The sequence below is a fragment of the Eschrichtius robustus genome, chromosome 16 (assembly GCF_028021215.1).
Source record: "Eschrichtius robustus isolate mEscRob2 chromosome 16, mEscRob2.pri, whole genome shotgun sequence".
Lineage (NCBI taxonomy): Eukaryota > Metazoa > Chordata > Mammalia > Artiodactyla > Eschrichtiidae > Eschrichtius > Eschrichtius robustus.
Window position 1 is genome coordinate 5,045,210 of NC_090839.1, and position 17,771 is coordinate 5,062,980.

At 41.6% G+C, this 17,771-nt stretch overlaps 2 protein-coding genes across 2 annotated transcripts in view; one reads left to right on the top strand and one right to left on the bottom strand.

Moving 5' to 3' along the window:
* The window catches only part of RAB22A (RAB22A, member RAS oncogene family), a 48,682-nt gene extending 32,275 nt beyond the window's left edge, over positions 1–16,407 (bottom strand). The window contains exons 1-2 of the mRNA XM_068565598.1: positions 16,066–16,407; positions 14,973–15,052 (exon numbers count right to left, since the gene is read on the bottom strand). Of these exons, the coding sequence (XP_068421699.1) occupies positions 14,973–15,052; positions 16,066–16,101 (116 nt within the window). The 5' untranslated portion in view covers positions 16,102–16,407. The remainder of the gene's footprint in view (positions 1–14,972; positions 15,053–16,065) is intronic.
* Positions 16,408–16,677: 270 nt separating this feature from the next.
* The window catches only part of LOC137778775 (serine/threonine-protein phosphatase 4 regulatory subunit 1-like), a 78,280-nt gene continuing 77,186 nt past the window's right edge, over positions 16,678–17,771 (top strand). The window contains exon 1 of the mRNA XM_068566071.1: positions 16,678–16,735. The gene's annotated coding sequence lies outside the window, so the exon portion shown is untranslated. The remainder of the gene's footprint in view (positions 16,736–17,771) is intronic.

Genomic DNA, 17,771 nt, shown 5'->3' on the forward strand with positions numbered 1-17,771 from the left:
CCAGGTAGGCCACCCTTCAGAAGTAAAGACTGTGTCCCAGGAATAAGGATTTGCCGTGAGGCTGAAGGCAACAATCCAACAGAACCATCCTAACAGAGTGTAAAAGCACGTTTCCCCAAGTTCAAGGTGATTAGCCCACAGTTCAACTTTCTGCTAAAACAAAACTCAGCACTGCCCGGAAGATAAGAGAATAGAAAATCCCTACAACATACCTCTGCAGCATTCAGTATACAATAGTAATTAAAGAAAAGCTACTACATACGCAAAGACATGTGACCCAAGGTCAAGAGAAAAAAGAGTAAATAGCAACAGATCCTGAGCTGATCCAGATGTTGGCACTAGCAGACATGTGCTTTAAAAGCTATTAGAAATATAATCAGGACTTAAAGACAAAGCGTCATATTGAGTGAACAGATAAGCTTACAAAATATAAAAAACAAAGACTCTAGAATTAGACAGTATTTGAAGTGAAAAAAATATACTAGATGTGCTTAAAAGACAGAAGAAAGGATCAATCGAACTTAAAGACAGATCAACAGATATAACACGATCCTTAAAGAGAAAAAGATGGAAACAAAGCAAAACAAAACCCAGGCCGCAGTCACCTGCGAGATAATATCCAACAGTTTAATACATGAGTAACTGGAATCCTATAGGTGGAGCAAGAGAATGGGGTAGACAAAATATTTAAAGAAATAATGGTTGAAAATGTCCCAAACAATCATATTTCTAATCCAAGCAACTCAGTTACCCCAGAGTATGTCAAGCACCTAGCACAAAACAGTAAACTGCTGAAGACAAAAGATAAAGAGACCCTAGATAACTAATAAGAATGTGCTGTATAGCACAGGGATCTCTACTTAATACTCTGTAATGACCTATATGGGAAAAGAATCTAAAAAAGAGTGGGTATATGTATATGAATAATTGATTCACTTTGCTGTACAGCAGAAACGAATACAACATTGTAAAGCAATTATACTCCAATAAATATTAATTAGAAAAAAAAAAGATAAAGAGATCTTAAAGCAGCCAGATGATAAAAACATATGTTACCTACAGGGGAACAGTGCTATGGACGATGCCAGGCCGCTCAGCAGAAACCACGGAGGCCAGAATACAGTAGAATACTATATTCAAAATGCTGAAAGAAAACCATCTGTACATTACACCTCCAAGTGTGTACCTCTGACATCTTCACTCATTTCACCCATGGGACGTACAGCTTGGTGACTATAGTTAATAATACTGTACTGTATATTTGAAAGTTGTTGAGTAAATCCTAAATGTTCTCATAGCAAGAAAAAAAATTTTCTAACTCTGTGTGGTGACCGGATGTTAACTACACTTATTGTGTAATCACTTCACAATATGGTCCCATATCAAATCATTACGCTGTACAAACAAAATACAAAAAGGGGGAAAAAAACCCCCCAGAAATCCTTATCTAGCAAAAATATCCTTTAAAAGTGAGGATGTAATACAGACCTTTTCAGATAAACAAAAACTGAGGGAATCTGTCACTAGTAGCCCTGAGAATCCATGAGATGCTAAAACAGTTCTTTAGGCTGAAGGGAAATAACAACAGATGAAAACTCAATTCTACAGGAAAGAAGGAAGAGCAATGGAAATGGTAATATGGGTGTAAAATAACAAGAAATGAGTTTTGCATTTCCTCTTTTTTCCTACCCTGAATAATTACTCAATCTCAGAATCGCTTAAATTAGGTGGGCCAAGCAGGTAGGTACATGCGGCGGTGGGGGGGGGGGGGGTTTGACCCAGGCTCACAGAGCTGGCGTGTAAGGTGAAGAGTGCGTCAACAGCTCAATGTTATACTGTTTTACACCAAGCAGCCAGCTGTCTTTTAATGACATTTGGGGGATAAAAGTTGGTTGTCTTTTAATGTCTTTATTTACAGTAAAATAGCCATCATTAAAAACAAACAAACAAACTTGAAACAGTCTCTAATTTAGAGAAAAGTTACAGGTACAGAAGTTATTTATCCTGAGCCATTTCAGAGTAAGTTGCCTCATTACCTGTGAACATTAGTGGACATTTCCTACAAACAAGACTATCTTCCTGTGTATGCAGAATAAGATAATCAAAACTGTGAAATTAACACCGACACATTACTACCATCTATTCCTCAGAGCCTATTTGAGTTTTGGTAAACTCAAAAATCCCTTTTTGGTAAAACATCTGCTTCAAAACACATGCTGTATTTAGCTGTCATGACTCTTTAGTATCCTTCAGTCTGGGTTAGCTTTTCAGTCTTTCCTTGACTTTTTAAACTTTGAGAGTTTTGAAGATTATATACCCGTCATTTTGTAAAACGTTTCTCAATCCGAGTTTATCTGATGTTTACTCACAACATTATTACAGTAAGGATGATTAAACTTTTGAAATTCAATTAATGTAATTGTGGTAGTTACAAAATATGTTCACTTTTTGCCTTTTGATACTCCTTCCTTCAAGAGCAGAGCTTAATTCCGTACCCTGAGAGTCTGGGATGGGCTTAGTAACTCCCTTCTAAGGGGTCATAAAAATACTACAGATTCTTCCTTGCTCTCCCTTGGGTCATTTGCCCTGGGGAAAGTTAGCTGTCCTCTTGTGAGGACACTCACGCAGCCCCATGGAGAGGCCCACATGATGAAGATCTGAGGAACTGAGGCCTCCAGTCAACAGCCATGTGAGTGTGCCATCTTGGAAGCAGATCCTTCAACCCCAGCCAAGCTTTCAAATGACTGCAGCCCTGACTTGACTGGGACATCTTTTCTTTTTTTTTAATAGTTTGGCAATTTCGTTAAATTTATTTATTTATTTTTATATTTTTTTATTTTTGGCTGTGTTGGGTCTTCGTTTCTGTGTGAGGGCTTTCTTTAGTTGTGGCAAGCGGGGGCCACTCTTCATCACGGTGTGCGGGCCTCTCACTATCACGGCCTCTCTTGTTGCGGAGCATAGGCTCCAGACACGCAGGCTCAGTAGTTGTGGCTCACGGGCCTAGTTGCTCTGCGGCATGTGGGATCTTCCCAGACCAGGGCTCGAACCCGTGTCCCCTGCATTGGCAGGCAGATTCTCAACCACTGTGCCACCAGGGAAGCCCCTTGACTGGGACATCTTGACTGCAACACCACAGAAGACTCTGAGCCAGAACCATATCAGCTAAGCCACTCTGATTTCTGATCCACAGAAAATGTGGATAATGAATGTTTGTTGTTTCAAGCTGCTAAGTACTGGGATAATTTGTTACTTAGCAATTGATAATGAATACAGTTATCCATCACATTAACAGAAAAAAGGAGGTAACAAACCATATTGTCATCTAAATAAATGCAGAAAAGTATTAAGACAAAATTCAAGACCCATTCTTGATTTAAAAGAACTTTCAGCAAACTAGAAAAAGGAAGCTTCCTTATCTTTAAAAATGGGCACCCTACAACTAACATCATACTTAATAGTATAATGTTGAATGTTTTTCCACTAAGATTGGGAAAAGGCAAGGATGTTGGTCACCACTTTTATTCAATATGGTACCGGAGGTCCTAGCCAATGAAGCAAGGTATGGAAAAAATTAAAAGGAAAGGAAGAAACTGACTTTATTCTCAGACAACATAATCATGTATGTAAAAAAAACTAAGGACTCTACAAGATAGCTATCAGAATAAATGAATTTAACAGGATTAAAGTATATACAAAAATCAATGGTATTTCTATATACAGGTACAAACAATTGTAAATAAAATAAAAAATTACAATTCCATTTACAATAGTTTAAAAAACATTAATATTTAGGAAAAATTTTTAACAAAAATACTCTTAAGACTCCTGCACTGAAAAGTACAAAACAACGCAGAGACAAATTAAAGAAGACCTAAGTAAATGGAGAAAGACACCATGTTCATGGATCAGAAGACTCAATATTATAATTTATTAAGACGCCAATGCTACTCAATGAGGAAAAGAAAGTCTTTCAACAAATGATGCTGGGACAACTGGATAATCACACGGGAAAATAATGACTCCTACCTCTACCTCACAGAATACAGAAAAATTAATTTGAGATGGATCAAAGAACTAAAAGTAAGGCTAAAACTATGATGAAAACATAGGAGAATATCACTGCGAACTTGGGGCAAGCAGCGCTTGTTTAGAGAGGACCAAAAAAGCATGAACCCAAGAAGACAAAACTGATAACATGGCCTTCATTGAAATTAAAACTCCTCATTAGAAGACATCATTAAGAAGATGAAAAGGCAAGCCACGGAATGGAAGAAAATATTCACAATAAATATACCTGACGAGAGAGTTCTATTTGTAATATGTAAAGAATTTCTACAAGTCTGTAAGAAATAAGGCAAAAACTCCAAGTAAAAATGGGCAAAAGACCTGAGTACTGACTTCATAAGAGATATGAATGACAAATACACACATGAAAAATGCTTAACATTGTTAGTCATCTGGGAAATGCAGACTAAAAGCACAATGAGATACCATTTTATATCCACTAGAATAACTGAAGTTAAAAAGACAAACAACTGCTGGTGAGAATGTAGGGCAACTGGACTTCTATACCTTGCGGGTGGGAGGGTAAAATGATACAACCACTTTGGACAACTCTTTGGCAACTTTGTACTAAGTTATATATGCACGTATCCTATTAACTAGAAATTCGATTCCTAGTTACTTACCCAAAGGAAATGAAAACCTATGTGTACAAAAAGAGTTTTAAAAGAAGCTTCACAGCACCTATATTCATAATAGCCCAAAACTAACGGGTAAACAAACTGTGATCTGTTCATATAAGAGAATATTAGTCACCAATTAAAAAAAGGGACTACGATACATGCAACAACATGGTTGAATCTCCAAAACATCGTTTTATGGGGAAGAAATAGGACACCAAAGAGTGCCTTCTGTATTATTCCATTTACATGAAGTGCAAGAACAGGCAAATTAATCCATGGTGATTGAGGTCAGCACAGTGGTCACTTATGGGAAGTGGGACTCACAGAAACAACCTTCTGAGGTGATGAGAATTTCTGGATCTTGATTAGTGCTGGTTATATGGAATGTATTTTATCAAATTCAAATCATAAGCTGCTTACAAGAAACCCACCTTAAACAGAAAGATACAGAAAGGTTAGAAAACAAAAGGATGAGACAAAGTTGCACCATGCAAATACTGACCAAAGGAAATAGTCTTGTTATATTAAGACACAATTAGACCTCAAGGCAAAATGCATTCCCAGAGCTAAAGAGTACATTTCAGAATGTTAGAAGGTTTGTATTATCAGTAAGACACAAAATTCCAGATTTGTAAGTGATTACCCTAGCTGCAAAACAGATAAAGTGAAACTGACAGAACAAAAAGGATAATCAGACAAATACACAAGCATAGTGGAAGATTTTTAACCCACTAAGTCTCTTAGTAACTGATGGATTTGGGTAGACCGAAAAACCAGAAGAAATGAACACGATTAATAAACCTGACTTAATTCCACTCACAGAACATGGCAAATAACAGTTGCAAAGTATACAATCTTTTCAAACACATATGAAACATTTACCAAAATCAACATATGCTGGGTAAATTGCAAATTGCATCAGAAATTAAAGGATTTAAATATGTTCTCTGACCTCAATACAATTATGCCAGTAATCACTAAAAAAAGTTAACTAGAAAATTTCCCTATATTTGGAAATCAACGAACGCATATCTAAATGACACTTGGATCAAAGGTGAAATCATAATTAAAATCAGAAAATATTTTGAAATGAATGACAATGAAATGATGATATACAAAAACTTGGATCCAGCAAAAGCCATGGCTAAGGTATTAAAACATAAGGACTACAACTGAAAATAAGGACTGAAGATCAGTTATATAATCATCTCTTTCAAGGAGTTAGAAAAAGAATAGCACATTGAACAGAACAGAAACTATAAAGATAGAAGCAGGAATTAATGAAAAAAGAGAAATACTGTAGAGTTGACCAAAGGCAAAACTAATATCAGAAATGTAAAAGAGATATATGTAAAATGTAAAAAGTATAAAGCCTTAACATCTTTATGCCAATAAATTGGGAAAAGTATATGAAAATAGTGAAAATCCTTAAAAAAAACCCCAAACCACAATCTATCAAAATCAATACAAGAAGAAATAGAAAATCTGAAAATCAATAATCTTACAACTGTGAAAGAAACTGAGGGACTTCCCTGGTGGCACAGCGGTTAAGGACTCCATGTTCCCAATGCAGGGGGCCCGGGTTCGATCCCTGGTCAGGGAACTCGACCCTACATGCATGTTACAACTAAGAGTTCGCATGCTGCAACTAAGAGTTTGCATGCCGCAACTAAGAGTTCACATGCCACAACTAAGGAGCTGGCGAGCTGCAACTAAGGAGCCCGCCTGTCACAACGGAGGAGCCCACATGACGCAACTAAGGATTTGGCAAGCTGCAACTAAGGAGCCCACTGGCTGCAACTAAGGAGCTCACTGGCCACAACTAAGGAGCACACGTGCCACAACTAAGGAGCCAGCGAGCCGCAACTAAGACCCGGCGCAATCAAATAAAAAAATAAAATAAAAATTATTAAAAAAAAAAAGAAATTGACTCCTTAAACTATATTATACAAGGACAACTTGAAGCCCACATGCATTTTACTAATCATTTAAAGAAGAAATAAGAACAATTTCACACAAACTCTTCCATAGAAGAGCTTCTCAACTAGCTTTATAAGGGAAGCAAAACCTTCCTACCAAATCTGACGTGTACATTATAGAAAGTAATATTACATGACAATCTTACTCATAAACATACACAAAGGTCCTAAAAAAACACAGTAAACTAAAGCCAGTGATATGTAAAAAGAAAAATATATCACAATCTAAGTGGATTTACTCCATGAAAATTCAACAATGTTATTTACCACATTAACATCATAAAAGAATAATTACAGGATCAAGCCAATAAATGTAGAAAAATCTTTTGGTAAATTCCACACTTATTCATGTTAAAAAAAAAAAAAAACCAAACTGCAGCATATGATAAAAAGAAGGACACTCTGTAATGTGATAAGTTGTATGTACAAAAACCCTACAGCAAACATATTTAATGGTATGACAGAAAAAGCTTTCCTGCTAAGATTAATATAAGATAAGAATACCCAGTATGACCATTTCTATTCAACACTGTACTGCAGATCCGTACTCAACTCAATAAAAGATACAAACAGTTTAAGTTTTAGAAATAAAGCTATTTCAAAGCAATACCATTTAGCACATTGACAGCAGAAAACTGCACTGAAACATCAAACCCCCTGGATTAAATCTAACGAAAGATGTGCAAGTCCACTATACAGAAAAGCAGAAAAAAATGCTCAGAAAAAATAAAGAAGCCTAACAAATGGAAGAATAATCTATGTGCATATACTGAAGATGCAGTATCATAAAGATGTCATTTCTCTCCAAACCAATCCATAAATTCAATGGAATGTCAATCAAAAACACAGTGGGGATTAGTGTGTTGGTGTGTGTGAAAACGGATAACACTAACGTTTACATGGAAATGTAACAGGCCAAGAACAGCCAAGAAATTACTGAAGAATAAAATAGAACTACTCATACTACTGGACATTAAGACTTATTACAAAGATACTGGATTTAAGAAACTGTGACACTGGCACAAGGACCCAGAAAAAAGACTAATAGTCTCTGTAAAAGATCACTGACTAAGGCAAAAAATAAGTGTATTGTGGACTTTATAAGATGCAGGAGTAAAATATATGACAATAATAACACAAAAGATGAGCAAGGGGAAATGAAAGTATACTCTTGTAAGGAGGTTCTTATACTATATACGTGAAACCGTATATTATTTGAAGGTAGGCTGACAAATTAAAGAAGTATATTGTAAATCCTAGCATAACCACTAAAATAATAGAAGAGGTACAGCTAACAAGCCACTAGTGAAGATAAAATGGAACCATTAATATGGGCAGTAGAAAAATACAGCAAGATGGTAGATTTAAGCCAAACCATACTGATAGTTACAAAAAATAAAAATGGTCTAAACCAGTACTACACAACAGAGCCTTCTACAATGAGAACTTGAAAGGTAGCTAGTGTGACTGAGGAACTGAATTTTAAATTTTAACTTAAGTTCAGATAGCCACATGCAGCTACTGTATTAGACAGCATAAGTGTAAACACTCCAAATAAAAGGCAGTACCCATAATGCTGTCTGCAAGAAACTCACTTTAAATATAGATATAAATAGGTTAAATGTAAATGGATGGGAAAAGATATGCAAACACTAACCAACAGAGAGCTGAAGAGCCTATATTCACATGAGACCGAGTAGAATTCAGAATCAGGACTGTTACCAGGGAAAAAGAGGGACATTGCATGATAGTGAAGAGGTCAAGTGATCAAGAAAAATAACAGTGTTACCTGTAGGTACACTCAATAATAAGAGCTTCAAAACATCAACAAAAACTGATCAAACTAAAAACAGAACTAGACAAATCTTCAATTAGGGTTGGATTTCAAACACTCCTTTCACTTCAAATAAGGGACAAAAAAATCAGCAAGGATGCAAAGAGGAGGAACAGTGCTATTGGCCAAGCTGATTATTTAGCGTTTACAGAACACATCACACAGCAGCAGCAGAATACATTCTTTTCTGGTGCACATGGAACATTCCTGAAGGCCACATTCTAGGCCATAAAACAAATGTCAAATGTGAAAGGTTTGAAATAATAATGAGTATGTTCTCCGACTGCAACGGATTTAAACTACAAATCAGTACTAACTGAAAATATCTGGAAAGATTCCCAAATAATTGTAAGTTAGAAAACATACTTCCAACAACTAACAAGTCACAAGGGAAAGAAATACTTTGAACTAAATGAAAATGAAAACACAACATATCAAAATCTGTGGGATTCACTCAAACCAGTACTTACAGGGAAATTGCATATATAAAAAAACGCTTTAAAAAACCAATATTATAAACTTCTACCTTAAAAAGCTAAAAAAGAAGAAGTTAGGCCAAAATCAGCAAAGGAAGGAAAAAATGAAGATAAAAGCAAAAATCAATGACAAGGAAAAGAGTGAAATATTAATGAAATAAACTGATTCTTTGAGAAGACCATTAAAATTGCTAAACTTATAGCTGGACAGACCCTAATGACATTAAAAAGATAACAGAGGAATATTATGAACAACTTCATGCCAATAAATTAAAAAACAGATACAATGGACAAATTCTTTGAAAGAAGACACAAACTACCAAAGCTTACTCAGGAAGAAATGAATAGGCCCGTATCCATTAAAGAAGCTGAATTGGTAGCTAAATTTTTCTGACAAAGAAAATTCCTTGCTCAGATGGCTTCATCCGTTGATCAAATGGATATAATTTATGAATTATACCAAACTTTTAAGGAAGAAATACCAATTCTACATGAACTCTTCCAAAAAAGTAGAAGAGGAAAAAACACTTCCCAACTTATTTTATGAGGCCGTGATACCAAAACGAGAGAAACATATTACAGAAAACTACAGATCAATATCCATCATGAACATGGAGGCAAAAATGCTTAGCAAAATTTTAGTAAGTCAGATTCAGTAATGTATTAAAAAATTCATATTAACCAAGTGAAATGTATCCGAGGAATGCAATGTTGGCTTAATATTTTAGTATCAATTGTTGTAATTCACTATTTTAAGACTGAAAAAGAAAAAGCATTAAGAACAGTTCAAAAGACGAAAAAAACCACCTGGCAAAATTCAACACAATTCTTGATAAAAAAAAATCTCACTGAATTAGGGATAGACGATAACATTCTCAACCTGATAGTGGGCACCTATAAAAAAAACCTAGAGCCTAGACGTCTAACTTAATGGAAAAGACCGAATGCTTCCCCCACCAAGATTAGGAATAAGGAAAGGATGTCTGCTCTTACCACTTCTCACAGTACTGGAGGTCCTAGCTCATGTGCTAAGGCAGGTAAGAGAAATAAGAGGCATACAGATTGGAAAGAAAGAAATAAAATTGCCTATTACATATGGCATGATTGTGCACCTAAGAAAATCCCAAGGAATCTATTAAAAAGGTGCCTGAACTAACTGAATTTAGCCAAGTCACACAACACAAGGTCCATATGTAAAAATCAATTTTATGTCTATATATTAGTAACAAACAATTGAAATTTTAAAATTCCATATAATCTATAGTGACAGAAAGCTTATCAGTGGTTGCCTGGAGCCAGTGGTAGGGGTGGGGATGAGTACAGCATGGGGCAAAAGGGAACAGTTTGGAGTGATGGAAGTGTTCTACATCTTTACTGCAGTGGTGATCTCACAAGTGTATAAATCTGTCAGAATTCATCAACATGTTCACTAAAAATGGGTGCATTTTATTGCATGTAAACTATACTTCAGTAAAGTCAATTAAAAACACAGATCAATGGGATATAATAAAAAATCCATAAAAAGCACACTATAAATACAGATGCTCAATTTATGACAATCACGGCTCAGCATAGAACATTGAATTATGGACGGTCTAAAAAAACAAAAAGGGGATGAGGATTACTGGATAACCCTGTTGGAATTAAAAAAAAAAAAAAAAAGCCAAAACGCCCCACAACTTAACGTTTATTTTACATCTCATCCAGAAATTAATTCCAGGTAAAATTTAAATCTAAATCTGAAAAGTGAAACCAAATTTCTATAGGATAACAGGAGAGTATTTTCATGACCTTGGTAAATCAAAGTTTATTTAAAGGACATAAAAAGCACTAACCATAAAGAGAAAGATTGATCAAATGGATATATTAAAGGCAACAACGCTTCATTAAAAGATCCTTTCAGACAGTGAAAACCTTAGTCACAGAGTGCGAGAAAATATCTGCAATACTCAGAAACAACGAATGACTAGTATCCGGAATACGTACACAACACCTACAAATCAATAAGGATATGACTGATGACCCAATAGAAAAATGAACAAGATTCTCAAACAGGCAACATATCCAAATGACCAATAAACATATGAAAATGTGTTAAATAGCTTTAGTCATATGGGAAACAGAAATTAAAACCAGAATGAGGTACTACCACCCACCCTCCAACACAGCTAAAATTTGAGACTGATAATACCAAATGTTGTAGCTGATATGGAGCAACCGGAACTCCCAAACACTGCTGGTAGGAATGTAAATTGGCGCAATACTTTACAAGGTAGCTACTAGAGTTAAGATACATATTCCTTCTGACCCAGGAATTCCACTGCCAATTGGCAAAGAAATTCCATACATATGGGCACAAAAGACACGTACGAAAATGTTCATAGCAGAATTATTTGTAATAGCCTCAGACTAGAAACAACCACAATATCCAACAGTAGAATAAACTGTGGTATATTTATCCAGTGAGATACTTACTATACAGAGGTGAAAAATAATAAACTATTATTACATGAAATGACATAGATGAATCTCACGAGGTTTGAATAAAATAAGCAGATACAAAACAATACCTACTGGTCTAATTCCATTTAAATAAAGTCTAAAAAAACCTATAGTGTTAGAGGCTTATTAAAAAATAACAGTTGCTAAGAAACAACAAATGCTTACCATATGCCAAGTACCATTCTAACTAATTTTTATGTGTTTAACTCAATTTTCACAACTCTATAATGAGATGCAACTTATTCTCCCAAATGTGCAAACTTAGTCACAAAGAGGTTAAATAATTTGCTCAAGGACACACAGCGACTACGTGTTAGACCTGGAATGCGAAGGCAGCTAGCCGGGCTTGAGAGCCTGCATTCTAAACGCTACACTGACGCTAAGTGGTAGTGCTTTGCTGGAAAGATGGAGGGAGGGCAGATGAGCAGAGGGAGGTGGAGAAGTAGGATGACTAAATTCCCATCTCTCAAGAAAACAATCAGTAGATAATGCCTAAGATTGGGCGATGGGGTGCGGGAGAAGAGAGAAGGGATCAAGAATTAGCAGTATCTGCGTGTTACGAAAAAATCTGGAGGAAAGATCAGAAAAAAACAGCTAAACAACATCACAACAGTAGTTGCCTCTAGGGAGTGAGTCAGAGTGGACCAGGGGACTGTTATACTTAACTTATAAGCCTTATTGTTACAGAAAAAACCCACATGCATGTTACTTTGATAAAAATAATTTTAAAAGATGTAAATATTTTTAAAAACAACAATGCTATCATGTATTGAGCCCCAGTGTCCCCGGCATTTAGCTAAACATTTTAAATACAGTATCTCATGGAATTCCCCTAACAATATAGAATTGGTGCCAGTATTACTATTATTTTGCTGATGGGGAAACGGATTCAGGGTTAACTAGCTGGCAGGTGGCAGAGTCCATGTCGGAACCACCACGAGGGAAGATGAAGGTCTAGAAGTCAACACAGAACAGGTATGGAAGGATATTCAGGAGGAGCCCTGGACAGGAGCTAGTGACTCATGCTGGCTTCAGGGAGGGGAGGGGACATCAGGAGGGGGATCTGAGAAGGATGCCCAGGTTGCTGGCTTGGGTACCTGAGGACACGTTGGTCCTTTTCTCTTCCACAAGGTCCACGGAAAGAGGAGCAGAGGGCCGGGCCTCTGATGAGGAGTTTATGAGCTCCGTCACAGATACGCAGAGCCCCTTAGTGTTTGGGAAAGGCACGGCACGGAGGAGGACGCAGTGTGGGGAGGGGGGGCGGGGAGAGGACTGAGGGGGATGTCACGGACCCAGGGAGAGGAAGAACGTCCGGGGCCTGGCCCTGCTGCCAGTCCAGCCTCCGGGCCACCCATCCAACGTGCCCTGTCCCCCACCCTCACAGCTCCTGCCGTCCCCCGTGCTACTCACTGCCCTCAACACCGCCGACAGTTACCTTCCACTCTTCAAAAACTGTTTTTTGAAATACAGTCCACTCATCTCTCCATATTGAAATGTCAGGGCTTCCAAGTGCCTCACCCCCTCACTGTTCCCCTCAGGAGCCAGTCATGCCCTGGGGCCTGGGCGAGGCCCTGCTACAGGCTCTCACAGGCGCTCCACATTCCTCCTTCGGAGCACAGAACATGGTCAAAGAAATCACTTCCTGTACTTTAGTCACAGAATATGGCTCTCTCCTCCTAGGAGAGGTTCACGAGGGCAGGAGGCGCTGGCAGACTTTTTCTGAAAAGGTCCAAATAGTAAATACTTTCAGCTTTGCAGGCCACAGGGTCTTAGTCACAACAATTAAACTCTGCCATCGTAGCCCAAAAGCAGTGCTACAACATATAAATGAACGGTGTGATGTGTCACGTATCACTGTATCTATAAAATCAAGAGGTGGGCCAAACGGCCACGGTTTGCTGAGCCCTGGCCTAAATCACCAGCCCCCAGTCTAGTATCCGGCATACAGCAGGCACTCAGTGAATGAATAAAGAAAGAAAAAAGCCGTTGCTTTGGCAATGAGATGGAAACAGGTACTGAGGGAAGGTGGTTTCAGTGGGACGGTGGGGTGGGATGGAGACAGCAGGGGCTGAGAAGCAGCAGCTGCGGAAGCAGGAAGTCCTCTTTCCGGAGCCCCCAGTTTGCCCGGCAGGCTTGGGGGACGGCCCTGTCTTCGGGGAGCGTGTCTGCAGGCTCCGACAAGAAGGCAGGGCTGGGGAAGGAAGGGGAGACCTGATGAAGGCAGGGCTCCAGAGCGCAGGTGTGCGTGGGGTTGGTCCTGAAGGAGGAGGACACCTGCTGAGGACAGAGAAACAAGGACGGTGGAAGGGACGAGGGGGAAGCCTCGGATCCTCTTCCCTGTGAGACGTGCGCCTGGACCGCCTGGTGAAGAGAGCGGGGCTCGGGGAGGTGAAGAACCCCAGCGCCTGTGGGACGGGGAGGGCTGGCCACCCAGGACTGGGCCACAGGCATGAGGGAGACCCTCCACCTCCCCTCTTCTCTGGTGAGACAGCGCTTCTAACCGAGCTGGCGTTTGGGTTTTTAGTGCTGCCTCGTGTGAGGTGTGTCACTCACTGAGTCACCAGCACCACCTGCTATCACCTCCTGCCCCTTCACTTTCCCACTTGGGTAGTGACAGGCAGGCCCAGAGGAGGATGAGTTCCCACTTCAAACATGCAGACATACCCAGTTCTTTCCTGAAGGACACTGAAAGGCATTTTAATTTCAGAGAATTAGGGGCTGTTTCATCTTGATGCCTTCTAGTGTGTGTGTGTATGCTGTAAAATATTTCCCGATTAGGCAGAACAGAATTTTTCTTTAAATGGAAGAAACCACTCGACTGGGGCTTTGCATAGCAGCTATCTAGTCTTACAAGCCTAACAAAGTATTAAAACCCACGAAACACAACTTCTCACAGAGAAAGTATTAATATTATGATATTTAAAAGCCTGAAAAGTTTTCTCACGGAGTCGAAAACCGACAGCCAGTCAATTTCACTTATTCTAAGACCCAGATACTTGGAAAAAAGCTTCATTTTGACATTATTTTGTTAATTCTTTACTGCTACTGGAACGTGCAGTAGCAGTGCTGGAATGCGTGAGAAGGGTTTGGACCCCAAACTATTTTTTCACGAAGAACTAAAGCCACCTAAAATATCTTTTAGGTGACATGCCGGTGAAAAAATAAGTATTAGGACCTGTTTTCTTCTGCCTTACTTCAAGGTGTAATTGCTGTTACTATTCATAGATCGAAGGCTCTATGTATATCCTAACAAGTAAAACTTTAATTCATACTTTCATTTTGAAGTTTTCATTCCTCACAAATCAAAAGACAATTTCCCTAAAACACATCATTCCTCACTCCATCATTTCAAGTTCTTCTAGAGATGATGGGAACCACTGTCTCCAAATTCACTAGAGTTTAAAATGGGGATGCCTAACCCCTGTAACACAGCCTTTATTTGAATGGACTTTTCAATACACCTTTAGATGCACATTCAATAAACTTGATCTCTTACCCTATTGTTGGGTTGATATTCGGATCAAAACTGTCTTCCACGAACCGCCACACAATACTTGATTTACCTACACCTGTATCCTGAAAGAGAATGAGAGAGGTGAAGAAGAAAAAGTTTTACCTGCTTGCATACACCAAAAACTACCTTGTGCCCTAAGTTCAGGATTTTGGAAAAATCATTCCAGATAGGTAAATTTTAGAAGTTAAGAAACACAAAAAGGTTTTCATAAAAATTCAGCGGAGTAACTAGGAGATTTCAAAATGTATTGTAGGAGAGGGGTTCCAAGTTTTTAAGAGACAGGATCTTTTGAAAGATCCAAAGTTTCTGCTTACTGTGCAAAGTGACAAACTCACTTGCTTTATAGTAAGTCTAAGTGAACTATGAACTCTTGAACTACTTCTGAGTAACCCCTGATAAATCCCAGCCCCACCCTATCTAGGAAGGAGGAAGACTAGTTATTGAAATCTTTTGCAGTCTTTAAAGCAGCAACTCAGGCAAGAGAGCACCAATTTCAGAAAGTATGCTCTGAAATAGCAAAGTTGCCTTGACAAGTCAGGAAGCTGAAGTTTCAAACTAGTCTTTGGGGCTTCCTGATTTGAATGTCCCCCCGCCCGCCCCAAGGAAAGTAACTCTGTGAGAAGTGTCAGAGGTATCCCACAAGCTCAAAAACACCAGGCAGACGGCAAAGGAGACTACTGCTGCTCGTAAAACCTAAAGACCTGTTACTGGCTGTACTCTGCAAGACTTGGCCAACTCCTAACGAGTACCTGGGGAAGCTATTTAAGAGCTGCTCTTAACCCAGATGCAATGGAGAGGCAGGGAGGTCTCTTCACCCTTTGGGGGGCGGGAAGAGACCCTGGGCTCCAGGGAGGGACGAGGGGGAAGGTCCCTCCCGCCAGCAAAACCTTCAGGACGGTGCGGCCAGGTGGGCGGGACGGCCCGGGGGGGAGGGGGGCTGGAGGGAGGGTCCCGGGGCAGGTAGGCGGCGTCCCGCACGGAGACTGGGAAAAGGGGCAGAGGGGATGTGGGCACGCCCGGGTCCCCGGCCCGCGCGGCCTCCCGCGGCCCTCCCAGCCGGCCCGCCGCCACTCACCCCCAGTAGACACACTTTGAGCTCCCTCAGCGCCATGGCCTGGGAGCCAGGGGCGCGGGCCCGCCGCCGCCCTAAGTTGAGGAGGGAGAGGCCCGGCCCAGCACGAGCATCCCCCAGCGCCGCCGCGGCACGGCCTAGCCCCGGCCGCGGGGCGCGTAGAGGCGGCGGCCGCCCGTTCGCCGGTCCTCGGCCTGGCCCGTCTGTCACCAGCCGTGCGGGGCCCGCCTCAGTAGCCGGGACGGTGCCGCGGGTTCCCAAGCCCCACCGCTGCCGCCATCTTGGGACGCCAGCCGGGTCACCTGACCTCCCCGCCCACCTCGGCAGCCACCTTCGCCGCGAGGGCGGGGCCAGCTGGCGCCGCGAGGCTCGAGGCGGGGCCGCCGGCGAGGGGCGGGGCCCGAAGCCAGATACCCCCGCCCCTCTCCCTCTGGCCCCGCCCCTCGCGCGCCGGCCCCGCCTCCAGACCCATTCCAAGATGGCGGGTGAGTGGGGCTGGACTCCCGGGGCGCCCCCCCCTCCCCCCAAGCCGGGACCACCCCTCGAGGCCCGGGCACCCCCCCCGCCCGCCCCTGAGCCCGCCTGCCGCAGCCCCCTTGTAACTCCTTATGTGTCTCTTGGTTTTCAGGGATCCCCCTGTACTTTGTGGACTTGCAGGATGACTTAGACGATTGTAAGTAACAGTTGGGGCGTCCCGCCCCTCCCTGGGAACCTCTCATAGAATTCGGGGTGCACGAAAGGCCGGGTTCGGACCTACGGGCTGGGCTCTTCGTGTTGGGCCCAAAATAGCGGGACCCCCAACTGCCTTGTTCACTTGTGGCGGTCCCTCCTCACTGGGCGGGGCGGCCGAGGATGGGGAGGATTTTTGTTGCCGGGAAACTTCTGACTTCCAGTCACTTTCTTCCCCCTCCCCCTCCCCCTCCCCCTCCCCCCTCCTCCTCCCCCTCCTCCCCCTCCCCCTCCTCCCCCTCCTCCCCCTCCTCCCCCTCCTCCCCCTCCTCCCCCCCCCCCCCCCCCTCCCCCTCCTGAGGGGCGGGGGGGGGGTACTCCCTCCTCCTAGTGATTCCGGGCAGGAGGAGGCGTGGCCACCTTGGGGGTCGGGGGCTTCCACCCAGGATCTCCACTTTTTTCCCTGGGACTTTTCAGAGTGCTGGGGAGTTTGGGAGGTCCGGCTCCCCGTGTGGCCGGCCACAGACTCGCACAGACTTCTCCAGTGTCTGGGCCACAAGCCCAGCTCCGTCTCATCCCTAGGAGCCCGTTGGGTGGGTATCCTTCACCTGTCCTTTCCTGCCCTTTCCTTTAGAATCACGTTAAGGACTGATGGTTGGGGAAGGTATTCCTGGAAATGCAAGTTCGCATTTATGGTGACTGAAGCATTTCCTTTCCATTCAACAAACATTTCTTGAGCACCTGCGGGTTCTGGGCCGGCCATGCGCGGAGCCCAGGACCTACAAACTCGAACCCGAAACGGTGACGACTCTCAGGGAGCTCACAGTACAGGGAGAGAGCCGACTTGTAAACAGATAATTACCAAACGCCGGGCTGCCTGCTGATGGAGGCCTGTACAAACCATCACAATAGCCAACATTAATGGGGGCTTACTGTGCTCTTCCCTTCCCTATCTACAAGTTTCCTACTAACAAGAACTGGTGTTTACAGAAAACACCATAGGTCAGGCACAGTTTAAACCCTTTATACACATTATTTCT